The sequence below is a fragment of the Adiantum capillus-veneris genome, chromosome 16, assembly GCF_014529385.1.
Source record: "Adiantum capillus-veneris isolate H3 chromosome 16, ASM1452938v2, whole genome shotgun sequence".
Classification (NCBI taxonomy): domain Eukaryota; kingdom Viridiplantae; phylum Streptophyta; class Polypodiopsida; order Polypodiales; family Pteridaceae; genus Adiantum; species Adiantum capillus-veneris.
Genome location: NC_140946.1, coordinates 16,773,723 through 16,787,462, shown reverse-complemented (window position 1 = coordinate 16,787,462; position 13,740 = coordinate 16,773,723). Strand labels below are relative to the sequence as shown.

The following is a 13,740-nucleotide window of genomic DNA, read 5'->3' as shown; positions in this document are numbered from 1 at the left end:
TAGGTACTAACAGTCAGTGTCTACTAGACAGTTTATGGCTTCTGTCTGTTTTGCGGGCGTAATCGAGGGCGATTACAATGCTTTCAAGAGAGGGGTATGTCACAAAGTGATGACGTGTCTGCCCGAGAGCATGCAAGAAACCCTAGCCTTGACTGCTGCTGAAAACCCTAAATTCTGCAAACCCTAACCCTAAAACCTGCCAGAAATCGTAACCCTAACCCTAAAACCTGTCCTAAACCGTAACCCTAACCCTAGCAACAAGGACAGATTTCCGGATAATACGATGGCATGCTGACGTGGCACCGTACGAAAAAAGCATCCGGAATTTGCGGTGCTGTTTTTCAGCCCATGCTTTATTTTCTACATAAATACAAGGAGAGAGAGAGAGAGAGAGAGAGAGAGAGAGAGAAGATTCCATTGCGTTATCTTATTGAAGCTCTCTTGTGTGAGAGAGAGAGAAATGAAATGAAATGAAATGTTATATTAACGTCTTCAAAAGGCCATAATGACCTATGAGACCCGAAAGTTACAAAGTGGTGGATCTGATACAAAGTCAAAGTAACAAAATAACCTAACAACAGTACAAACAAAGATATATACTATGGGGTCCTAAGTTGATCTATGTGAACCAAGCAAAAGACCAAGCAAAAAATGGGCGACTTGTTGGGATAGCTGAATCATCGGTCGTTGGCGAATCTCATCAATTTCCTCCATGGTTAGTAGTCTGACCGGGCGTCGTGCATGGCTGGCCAGCGTGCTCCGAATTTTCTGTCGTAGCCTCCGTCGATGCTGTGTAGTTCTTCGCAGTCGCGGGAGCCTGGATTTCCCCAGTTATATCGCTCGGTCAATCAGTGTGCCTCTGGTATGAGACGAGGGGGAGCTCTGCTGTGGGAGTGGCTCTTGCGGCTGTCCCGTGTCTACTCTGAAGAAGTCTGTGATCCGTCTTTGAGACTGGGTAGCCTCGCCATTCATCAGGCTATCTCTGTGTCTGCGCAACTCGAGCAAGAACAAACCCAGACATCTCTGATCTTCGTATCCCATGACTCTTGAGGGTGGTCCAAAACCTTCTCTGAACAAGCAATGGAAGCGGCCTCGTATCTCGTAGTAGACGGGGAAGCGGCATGTATAGTGTAGCTCTGTCTCAGGTTCCATGTTACACAAGGGGCATGTCCTGTCCTCTGCTGGTACTCCGTTGTATCTCCCCGTCTCAATCCGCAACTGGATGAGAGAGAAGATTTTGCTTTTGATTTTGAAGCTTTTGGGGCTCTGCTTTTGGCATCCCTTGTAAACAATAATAAATAAGCGGTTTGGGCTCACTCTACAGGGCATCTGGACTCGAAGTCTGAGAGTGAAACCCTAACCGCTCTCTTGTACTTTGATCTGATTAATACATAAAGAAATACAGAAAGGAGCGCCAATCTTTGGGGCCAATATCTCTAGGCACGGAACTCCGTCGGGCCAGTGCAAGTCTATTGTGATATGTGAATTGTTTTGAAGTGGTTATTTGGTGCTGTCGTGATTGATTCTAGACTTGGAGTGTCCAAGTCTGGTTGCAGGGGAGGGTCGGAAAAACCTCCTGGTGGGGAAAATTCTTCTTCGAGTGATGACCATCCACTTCGAGTGATGACCATCCACTGAAGTTGTGGGTTCTTGTGGGTTCTTGGGTTCTTAAGTTCACGAGGAACTTGGGTTCTTGGGAGTCTTGGTTATTGGGGTTCTTGAGTTCTTGCGGGTCTTGAGGTTCTTGAGGTTCTTCTTTCGCTTGCAATCTGTGTTAGAGAAGGATCTTCTCTTCACCCGAGTTCTGCTCTTTTCCGCGGGCGCACCCCTTGGCGGTCTTGCGCTCACACCAAGGTTTCTTTTTCCCACCTCACGTCAATTGGCCGGCTGCTAAGTGCACAGTCCGCTCTCAATGAGTGAAAAGAGACACAAGGGGAGGCTGGACAAGCCCTTCTTTCCTGGGATTCCTGTCACTCTTCAAAAACACAATTAGGAATCGACACGCCCAAGTGAAATTGGGTTCGTGCGACCTCAACAAGCAAAAAAAAATCTATGGTTCTTGTGATTCTTTCCTTGAGTGATACAGAACACTGTCAAAGCTCTAATACCAATGTTAGGTGCAGCGGAATGAATGTTTGAACTTTGCTCAAGATGAGTGCTCCGAACTGTGCTCAAGGTTCCTTTTACTTACGGAAGGGAGAGCCTTTCGTTCCTTTAGTGAGAGAGTGCAATGGACACAAACAAAGTGAATGGACACTGTGAATGGAGTGCATGAGGCTGAGAGATAAAGAGAGAAGAAAATACGACACCAGAGACGTCGTAAAACCCTCCTCCGAAGGCCCCACTCTCTATGGCGAGAGCGGTCTACTTATGATTGCACAAATCTCTACAATGCTTGGGACTTGCCGACGATGTCGACGACAATGAGGACGAGAAGACAAGTTGAAATCTGAAAACTCTAAGGGCTGAAATCTGCAAATCTTCTATCTGCTGAATTCTAACTCTATGTCGGTGACGATGTCGATGACAACGGTACGACGACGACGCGCTGAAAACGCAGATGCTAAAATCTGCGTTTTCCCGGCTGAAATTGTAAACCTTGCGGAAACTGACTGTGCGGCGAGGAACTGCTACGGGAAGGTGAGATCTGCGAGGTTCGGGACTTCTTCTGCGATGTCTAAAGGCTGAGACCTGAAAACGCTGGTGGTTCTTGATGTTCCGTGGCGATGATTTGCAAAAACGTTGAGGTTGTGATGCAAACCAAAAACGCTATGGCTGAAATTGTCTTTTGTTGTCGCCGGATGTTCTACAAATGCAAAACGCTAGGCTGATCTGCTGTGTCGTGAGGACGTCGGGGCTAATCTGCTGTGCACAAAACGCCAGGGCTGATCTGATGCAAAAACGCTAGGTATTCTGTGGAGAGAAAACGCTAGGCTGCTGCGGGTGTTGGTCTTGCTGAGAAGTTGCCTGTTGAGCAAGGTGCTCCTGCTACCTCTTCTACCAGAAGGTGCTAGCAATAGGTTTCTATTTATACAAACTTATCAAAATTGCCCTACCTACTTTCCAACAAAAGTCACTTAAAAATAATAAGTGGAAAATGTAAAAAATAGGGAAAATAGGCCTATGCACTGTAAAAATGCTACCGGTGGGATCTAACTAGAATCTGATGGTCATGCTGCGTGCAACCAGAGAATATGCATCTAATCTAAGTGTCTGGATACGTCTGCAAACAGACTCACAAAAGTGCCAGATCACTTCCTATTCTAGACTGACTTGACTGAACTGAACCCTGATCATGTTGTAGCTTTGTCCACGGACACATAGGGTTGGATGTGTCACGTGACAAATGTGATTGATCAATGAGTGATATCTTTGTAGAAGCACTAGATTAGTGGAGTCTTCTGCATGAATACATAGAGTCAATGTCTACTAAAGAAAGTTTCTGTCCCATGGTTGTTTTGCAGGTATAATCAAGGGCGATTACAATTCTTTCAAGAGGGGGGAATGTCACAAAGTGATGATGTGGTGTGCCCAACTGAAAGGGAAATGGCCGAGAGGACAAGGAGAAACTGAACCCAGAACAACATGAAGAGTTGTCGCCGATGGGCCTAAAAAGGCATTAGGCTTTTAAAATCCTAACCCACTGACCTATAGGACTTATGGAGCACCGGCTGAGGGGCCTAACCCTAAAAATTCAAAAGCTTGAACTCTAGACTCCGCTTTCGTAAATCGTGTTGACTGCTGATGTGGCAGAATGGCACGGACTGTTGACGTGGCAAGACTGTACGAAATTCCGTGTATTACGTTGTTGTGCTGATGTGGCAACCTGTATGGATTTCCGTAATTTGCGCTGACAAATTTTTGCAATTTTATGTGGGCTTTTTGTAAGCAGAGGCTTTTGGGTGTTGTGCTTTTAATACTCAAGCTTTTCAGGGCTCTGCTTTAGGGCATCCCTTGTCCTGCTTGTAAGAACCCTTGGGCCTCTCACTCTGCAATGCGTCTGGACGCAAAGTCTAAGAGCAGAGGACCCTCGGGAGTTGTACTGTTGCGACTCAAGAATAAAGAAATACCGGAAGTGGCACCACTCTATGGGGCCAGTGCATCTGGGCGCGAAACTCAGTCGTGTCGTGCCGTGCCATCTCTCTCTCTCTCTCTCTCTCTCTCTCTCTCTCTCTCTCTCTCTCTCTCTCTCTCTCTCTCTCTCTCTCTCTCTCTCTCGCGTCAAGTTCAGTGGTTTTGCAGTTTCTATTCATGTGTTGCTATTCCCAGCCCCCCTTAATAAACTCGGTTGGAGCCGATTTCTCGCTTGGAGAGTCCAAGCCTATAACATGGCACATCCTTTTAGGAATGGTAGGTCTATCTAAGGAGTAGTTCTCACAGAATTCGGGACCTACCTCTTGGAGCATACCTTTCCTTTGCACAGGTAAATTACATTGCATGCATCTTACTACGGATATCTCTTGAAACTTGGGGTTCCCAAGATTGCTCTTACACTCGTGAAGTATTTCTCTTCAATGGACAATACAACAGACATCTTCATTGTCGGCCTCACATCTTTGGCTGCTAGCACCTTCATTTCATCTATAGTCATCTACTTGATTTTTCCAAAAAGTTTTTATGAGGAAGAAACCACTCTTTTAGCAATCAGATTATGCTCATGTATCATTCTTCACTCGAAGCACACTAAGACCTCATGAACAATCCGAAATCATAGAGAAGTACTCTATGCCCCACGTGACTGTGCAGTGACACTCCCTACCAAGCTGCATAAATCTGGGTCGGATATTCCATACTCTAGCCATAAAACCACTCTCATCATCTGAACAGCGTTTTGTGGCTTGTAAGCAGATCACTTGACTGTAGGTTTTGGATCCTCCATGTGAACTAAATCGTCTTTCTTTGCCAAAGAAAACAAATTTACATTTCAGAAGAGCAAGAGATACAAGTCATAGAAAATTCTCCAGAGAAAGATGAGGAAGAAACAAAGAAGTCGTAACCAACTAAAACATTGAATACCAACTTTTAAATAACATTTTGCATAGGACTGATCAGTAAACATGGTCAATTACTTTAGTAAGGGTGGCTACGGACGCCCAAATATCATTGTGCATTAAGAGATTGGTGGATTGCGTGGCAAACAAGTAGAGGCATTGCTACTGGGACTCTAATTTTTGCATGTCACTGTGTGGGTGTGTATGTGGGGGGGGGGGGGGGGGGGGGGGGGGGGGGGGGGGGGGGGGGGGGGGGTTTAATAGTCTCCCTGCCTTCCTTCAGCTGAAAACCAGGCTACACATAAACATACGTGGTTTCGCTTGCCCCGCTCTTACCACTCAGGAAAGCTTGTAAGTTCTTCGCATAGCCGTTCATGAGAAAGACAACAGTATATTATCAAAACAGCTATGGGGAGCGTACCACTTCAACACCCCGTTTCTTCTTTGCTTTCATGGCGGGATCCGGCTATGGTGAGCTGGTAGACAACTGGAGCACGGCAGCTACATGCCAAAAGCACAGCTGCATCTCAAGGGCATTCCTCCGCTGAAGAGGACTCGGATCGCTGATGGAGAAGAAGACGATGATTGTGAAGATGGATGATGTGATCAAGGTGGATTTTTCTTGGGCGGATTACTGCCTACATAAAGGAGCTCTGGCTATGGCGATGGAAGGAGTCCGCTGCCACTGATCAAGGTCCCTGTGTGTGTAGAAGAAGTTGTTCGTCTTGCGTTGGAGGTTTTGCCCTCATAAGCAAGCGATGGCAATGGCAATGTGGGAAGGAGAAAAGGAAAAGCCACGTACGAGAGGCAAAGCAAAGAAAAGGGCTTAGTTTCCTTTTTTATATCGTTCGTTGCGTGAAGAGAAAATGAGCCAAAAATAGAGAGGCCGGGAAATTAATAACTTTATAGGAAAATTACCAAAATACCCTTCTAATATGTGGAAATACCTTTGTATCTATTTTGATTAAATTGTTTGATATTTTTTTAATCTTTATTCCTTTTTTATATTTGAGATCCGTTTTTGAGTGCTTAGCATGTAATTTGTCACAAATTACCTTGCAAAAAAAGGCAATTATGTCTTTAAAAAATGAAGCCATTCATCTCCAAAGCCTACATAACCAGCTCAAATTCTAATTTTAGCATCTTGTGTCACAAATTACCTTGCAAAAAAAGGCAATTATGTCTTTAAAAAATGAAGCCATTCATCTCCAAAGCCTACATAACCAGCTCAAATTCTAATTTTAGCATCTTGTGTTGAAGATAATCATTCTTCTTATGAAAAGCTACATATTTTTTTATCTATGGAGAAATTTAAACTCACAACCATGGGTATTTTGGGAGTTTTGGAAAATTTGAAGGGCTTTTTGGGAATTTATGACAAAATACTTGGGATATTTTGAAGGGTATTTTGGGAATTTCCACAATTTAGAGAAGTATTTTGGTAATTTTTCCTAAATTCATTATCATTATAAGTGAATTTTCTCACAAATATTTAATTTATTAGTGTTACTTATATTGTGATATGTCTCGGTGCCCTTGCCTTGCAGATTATCTATTTCTAAGGACAAGTTAGTGTATTTTTTAAAGGGTAGCTCAAGAAAAGGGCAAAATACCCAAAAATGAGTAAAATGCTTGTCATCACACGACCTCCATGAAGAGAATTATCAAAATGTGTCAACAAATGCGAGCCACAACGTTGTGTCATCGAAGGGCAATGTTGAAACCTCCTCCGTGTTGCGCTTATAGCAACGTTTGGCTAGGTCCAAAGAGAGCTACTTAACCATTTAGAACGAGCATGATGTGCATCCCCAAATGTCCACACAACTATTGATTGGGAGAAAAGCCTTTTTCATGTGCATCAGTGGGCATTGGTCGTATGTGAAGGCCATAGCAAACGGGTGGCCATTTCAAACACATTGCAAAAAACCTTTGCAACATCCAGTAAGTGTAGCTTTTAGTTCGGTTGAGTCATTGGTTGCATAACCTAAGTCCCGTGCAACCATGTATTTGGAACTAGCATCTACCCCCTCCCCTTTGGAGGGGGGGCAGGGGGGGAGGGAGGGGGGGTTGTGCCATGCTTGCAAGGGATAGCTCACCCAGCTTTGCAAGAGGGCCAATCTTTGCCTTCAAGTCCCAACCTCCACGGTAATTCATCCTGAAATTAGAACAATGTGGTTGCAAATTTCGGCCCATGGCTTGTGTTGTAAATGGCTTCCCTCAGTACCATTCCCTTGTGCTAGTTCGAAAAAAAACAAGTTAAATGAAGATTTAAAATGGCCTTCCTTAAGAAAAATAAATATAAAACATATAAGGTTATAATCAATACTAAAAAACAAGTTAAATTCAAAGTCGTTTTAGTCATTGTTTTTAGCTAAGAGAAACAAGTGATAAAATCACGAGGCCTGCCATTAGATTTATGCATGGAGCAAAAAAGACCCAAAAGAAGATGAGTTAAGCTAGACAAACATGAGTGCCTAAACAACAATTTCAATGGTCTATAGCTGCACAAGGGCTCAAGTACATATTCTTAAGAGCAAAAAAAAGTGGGGGAATGTTGATAGCAAGCTATAACACTACAGTACATACATCATTCTATGTACAAGTTTCAGAAAACAAGAGAGGCCTTTTCTAATATGTCTTTCAAAATAATTATACGAATAATGTGAATTGATCTCACCTTACTACTACTCTAAGATGCGTGGCCTTGTGGATCGGAAATATGTGATTAGTAGAGTCCAAAGACTACTCAGCTAAGCTTCCATGTTGAGCCCGAGAACCCTCACCAATATGACATCATGCTAGTATTGTAGTGGCCCTTCCCCATCGTTGTGAGAGGTCAACATCCCTAGCCTTGCCCCTATGGAGACTACAATTTGGTATGTGTCCTCCAGTGTAACCCTCAAATAAAGGGAAAAATGCAAGCTAGTCAAAGACATGGGACTAGCTCCATTACAACTGGCCCATCTCTATACGAATCTCCTTAATGCTTGAATTGTGGGAGACAACTATGAGTGGACAGATACAGGGATTTGAATCATCAAGCATTGCTACTAATGGTAGCTACTAACCATTGTCTACACCTTGCAAGTGTGCAAATAGGGTAAGACAATTTTGTTTCCTACTTTATCGATATCCAAAGTGGCAGTTCGTAGAGATGGTACTCATGACCTGTGCCATATACATTTTCACACAAAGACAATATCATTAACAAATAAAAGAGAGTAAGTCGAAGCAAGGTTCTTCCCAGTCATGAGGGCAAGCGGAGCACAAAGGGACTATAAAAGGGCATAAAAAATGCAAGCCCCTATCATCACCCAGAGGAGTTCCAATCCAAACCGTGAACTCCTAAGTGGCGCATTTAGCAAGGTCCATACACCCCACATTCACTAGAAAGGTAGGGCCCAAGCATGAAAAAATGTAGGCCCCTATCATCACCAAGAGGAGCTCCAATCCAAACCATGAATTCTTAAGTGTCCCATTTAGCAAGGTCCATACACCCCACATTCACTAGAATAGGCAGGGCCCAAGCATGAAATGGTAGAACTCTAAGCTGTTTTGAAATTAGGAGAACGAGAGTAAAAACATTTGCATTTAGGTGAGAGAAGGTTTAGGGATTCTCTACCTAGCAACCAAGGAGATTTCTTTCCTTATTTGTGTAGAAATTATAGTGTCTAGCTTTCATGCATGAAGAGAAGACCTTAGAGTCAGAGTTTCACTATCCAGATTCTATGTCCTGTAGGTTGTGGCCGCACCTTCACAATGGTTGAGCACAATATTTTAATGTCTAAGATACATCCAAAAGTGTTCATGGATGCACAAAAAGCTTCCATGAAAAGCTCCCTACTCACAACTTTTGCAAACCCTGCTTCATCAGCCCTTCTCCTTCACCTATGCTATCATGTCCAACAAATCTCTTCACGTGTGTTCCCAAAAAGCAACCCATCATGTAGGTGTGTGTGTGTGTGTGTGTGTGTGTGTGTGTGTGTGTGTGTGTGTGTGTGTGTGTGCGGTGTGAGTGTGTGGATGTATGTTGTCTTTGGAAAATCTTGTAGAGATTCAACGCCCTCATACGGTAGGCGACTACTTGGATTGCATTTGGGGAGGCAATGGGCATGTGTGCAAGACTACAAATAGGGTTCTAGAAAAATGCGATGGCAGAGAGGGCTGCCATGGAAGCTCATGCTCCTTATAGCACTCAAATCGTCAGGTACTTCTTATTGCATAATGTATGGTAGACAAGGAACCGCCATGTGTTTGAAGGAGGTCTTGAGGTGGCAAGCTTCACAGAAATTATACAAGAAAGAAAAGTGCTAATTTGGACGCTCGGGCGCAAGCAACACTTAGAGGATTGGTCTAGGACTACTTGTGCCTTGTTGTCAGCAGAGGGTATGCCTAGGATGGGGGAAAATCTTGGCTATCAGTAATTAAAAGATCTCAGAAGAACATGATAATGGACCTTATGTATCAAGCATAAGGGGGCGAATTGGTTGGGATGACTACCCTGATTGCCGATGTAATTATGGTCCCTGGATGATGTCATGGCTCAACACGAGAATGACAAGACCTTGTAATTTTTTGGGTTGATTAATATAGTTCACTCACAATTGTGAGTTCTACAAAAAAAAAAAAAAAAAACTACTATGTACAAGAACATAAGTGTGAAAAGTAAGTGTTTGCCCTTGCAAGTGATCTAAAAACATCCTATCATGCAAGCTTCAATCTTGTTACATGCATCCATCATAAACCAAGAGCACTAGGATTAGTTTATGGATAGCAAGTGTCAAAAGATCAAAGCATGTGTTATAGATGTCCACATAGAGAGGTTTGAGGATATTAGGGACCTGATTGGCCATGGTTGGAGAGCGGATGGCAGTGTAGGGGTCGAGGAGAATTTCTTATATCCTTAGGCTCAGAGGGTTTCATGCTACTGCTTTTAAATAGCATATGGTTGGTAGGTCTATGTTGAGGGGCATGCGGTTTCTGCATTTTTTGTGGGTAAGTGGGTGATGGGGTTAAAAGATTGCCGCCATGCAAGGTAGTGGAGTGGTCCACACATGCGGTATTTTCATAAGGTACCTTTGGTATCAAAAACCATTTATCCCCATTATGCACTACCCTTATGCTTTGCAGGAGTTTCCTTATAAGTAGCTAAGCTAGTGCTCCCACCAAGTAGCTTCCTATATGCTATTGTGAAAAAAATAGGCCCTCCTTCCTTCCCGTAGTGAATTATTGTAGGAGGTCCGGAGGGGGCACTAGGCCCCCAAAGGGACCTAGTGCCCACCATTGAGCAGTTGTAAGATTGTTGAGGTATCATGGATCTTTGATTGTTGATAGTTGAGTAGGTATCCCTTTACTAGCCTCCACTCAAAACCATTGGCACAAAAGCCTTGTACTAGCTTCTTAAAATCTTGGGCTGTCTTTTGTTGTGAAGAATTGGAGAATAGGATGGGTTTGATTTGGGATAGTATCACTTTGTGGGCCCATCCTGATGGTCTGTTGTTGCCTTTATGGATGTAATTGAAGATTTGTATTGGAGAAGTGATGTCCTTATCCACCTTTGTTCTTTCTAATTTGTCATTTACAATCTCAAGTTGCATGCTTAAGAATGTGGTTTTAGTTCCTATCCCACTTTGAACGATGTTGCACTGTGGTCTATTGCTAGACAAGGGGGTTTAATTGGATCTTATTGAAGAAAAAAGGTATGGCTATGATTGTCAACCTATAATATATCATCAAAGTGCCTGAATTCTTTTTGAAGTAGTGTGAGCTTGTGTCTAGTTATGGGGTTTTGTAGTCTCATTGATATGTATTCATATTCTAGGGAATGTAGGTAGAGATTGCACCATACCGGTGAGTAAGCTAGTCCCATAGGAATTCCATTGATTTGTCTATAGGTTTTGCCATTACATTGGAAAATAATATTGTCAATAAGCTAGGAATTAATAAAGATAGCTTGTTGTTTAGTAATGGAAATACCTTTTTTGTACTCTATGTCAGAGTGCTGGGCTATTCTACGTTTAAGTCCAATAACCCCTTCATGTGGGATATTCTCATAGCATTTATTGATGTCACCTAAAATTTTGGCACTAGTTGTTGTGGGTAGATTCAAGGTTACATCATATAATGAGTCTACAATCCACCAAGATTGGATCTTTATATTATGGCATATGAGAGCTTTTTGGTTAAAGTGAATGCTCTCTTTTCAGGATACATATTTTTATGATGCAAGCTAGAAGTAAAGATAACTCAAAGAAGCAACAATTTCCTCCATTAGTTATCCATCTAAAGGCTTTCTTGGGAGCGTTATATGTGGCCATTAGGTAGGGTAGTAAGTGTGTGTTCTTGATGAGAAATGGTTCACATGTAAGATATATTCTTTGTAGGGCCTCAATTTGGGTTTCACTATGTGGATAAAGTCTGTCCTTGCTCGCCTAACCTTGGCTTGCTCTAACATATATGCTTTGCATACTAGCACCGAGTTATTAGGTGCTTTGTCTAAGCATGTGACAAAGACGTTCCTTTTGATCTCATTGATCTCCTTATTTAGCTCTTGACAGACTTTGGCCTTGGTAGGTTAATGTGGGAAAAGTCCCAAAAGAGTTTTTTAATGGTATCCATAGGGTGTTCTATGACAATCAATTTGTTGGTTATTAAAGTGATGAGCATAGTCCATAATTATTCTCTTGTCTTATCAATACATAAAGGTTGGGTGAGTATGTGGTTTGATCCTTTATGTTAAAATTTGTGAATATAAGGATCAACATTAGGAAGATCATAAGTTAGTACATGTTGCACTTCTTCCAAGAAACCTTTATGTACCGGTTCACATAAGCATATGTGTCATGTTTCAAAACAAAAGACCGATTTAGCATTATAGAATTTATCCTTGATAGACTCCATAAAAGACCATCCAAAACAAACTTGGTCTAGCTTGCACACATTCCTAATACTCAAGCCATATACAAAAAGACTAAGAAAGATTCTTACAAAGTTGATATCTAAATAGGCGTTCAAGTTTTTGAGGTGATATATCAAGGGGGTGGTTGTAGGTTGGTGTTAGGTTAATCTTCTTCTCCCGACTTCATCCCTGACAATCACTTCTTGCAATAAAAAATATAAGAGGTTCATAGCCGATTGAGCACATGCTGGGGTGTATACAGATATGTTGCAGGCAGTAGGTAGGTTTGAGGGAGTTTCATTCATGGTGGAGATTGAGGTCAGGGGTCAACGAGCTGCGATTGACCGTGGCGTAGCTTCTCGATGAATCAGGAGAGGGGGGGGGGGGGGGGGGGGGGGTTCCATGCAGGGGTGGGTGGTTGAGTCAGATACCGAGGATTTTGGTTCCTTGGTATAGCACTTCTCCCTCGAGTGTATGAATCCACCTAGCTCTCTTTCCACCTCTATTATCCTGTCCCGAGGGTAATATAGCTTTTTCTAGAAATACCCCGATTCACCTCTAGGGGAATTTGGTGGTGATTGTTGGAAGAGGGCAACATGCTTGATGTAGGCCTTAAGTCTTTCTCTATACATCACATGTATTAGGAGAGCTTTGATGGCCTCTTGGCCCTCTGTAGCAACCCACTTGAGAATTTCAGTTAGAGAGTCAATAGGAAAAAAACCTAAATTTTGTGTATCATGAGCCACAAGGGGTGGTCAAACCATAGGACAAGACTCACCTATGAACTCACAACCACTCGGCCAGAGAGTGAGATCACCCCTTTGACCCCCAATACACAACCTAGATCTTGTCAGCATCTTTGTGTCTCAAAGATTGACATGGTGAAGGGGCATCCTATTAGGAAGGGTTCTATGACATCAGAAGAGTTAGTCATCAAAAGTTGATTAAGCCCAATTTTCATTGAGAATTGTAAGTAGAAACTCTTCATTTATTGGTGCTAGTAAGGTAAAATTACTGAATGCCCATACCTTTTGGATCGTATCTTGCAACATTATTTCAAGTAGCCGATCAAGGATGAAAGGGTTAGTGTAGGTATCCTTGGGAGGAGTAACCTTCTCCAGTAGGCTCCATTGACAGTGAACTCCTACATGACCACTTCAACTTCATCACCTCAAGTTATTCAAGGATGAGGTTGTTTGTTGGGTACATAGGGGGGGTTAAGGGGAACTAGGGGGCCCCTTGCAGCATACTTCTGCTTCTTTGCCTCATTAAAGGGTCATTCCTCAATTTTCTCCCATGAAGTTCCATGAACCTACGCATGACAAAGGGGGAGTGTTCTCTCCACTCCTTTTGTTTGGTATTGATATTAGCAATCAAATCTTGTTATCTAGCAATAGCAGTAATGGGATTCTGCTTAGCCATAGTATATAGCTTGAGCCATGCGAGTATGTCGAGTATTGTAAGTAGCATGAGCTCACAATGCTCTTCATTATCCAAGTTCTACATATCATGATGGGTAATGGTATTGTGGAAGATGGGTCCTTGATGAATAAACATAGCCCTTGTATAAGGCTCGAGATCGTTGGCAGCCTATCTCCATAACCCAAGGGTTGTAGTGCAACATCCCACGTCTGCACAATTTCCTACATACCATAAGAACTTTTTAGTGTAGTTTGATCAAAGGGTAATTGATGGTGTTAAAACCACAATAACCATTACTGTGTGTAAGCAATAAATAATTAAAGACTACACCATTCAAGTCTATATATAGTATGAGAGGAAAAAGGTGATGCTTTTATTAAGAAGGCTACTGTGTACAAGAACATAAGTATGAAAAGTACGTGTTCGCCC

General features: G+C 42.6%; 1 protein-coding gene across 2 annotated transcripts in view; it reads right to left on the bottom strand.

Moving 5' to 3' along the window:
• LOC147438625 (E3 ubiquitin-protein ligase UPL1-like) overlaps nucleotides 1–5,792 on the bottom strand; it is a 48,591-nt gene extending 42,799 nt beyond the window's left edge. The window contains exon 1 of one of the 2 annotated variants that reach the window (XM_086484670.1): nucleotides 5,413–5,792. In XM_086484670.1, coding sequence (XP_086340796.1) covers nucleotides 5,413–5,445 — 33 coding nt within the window. In that variant the 5' untranslated portion in view covers nucleotides 5,446–5,792. The remainder of the gene's footprint in view (nucleotides 1–5,412) is intronic. The other variant, XM_086484671.1, reaches the window with a different exon arrangement.
• Nucleotides 5,793–13,740: the final 7,948 nt, after the last annotated feature.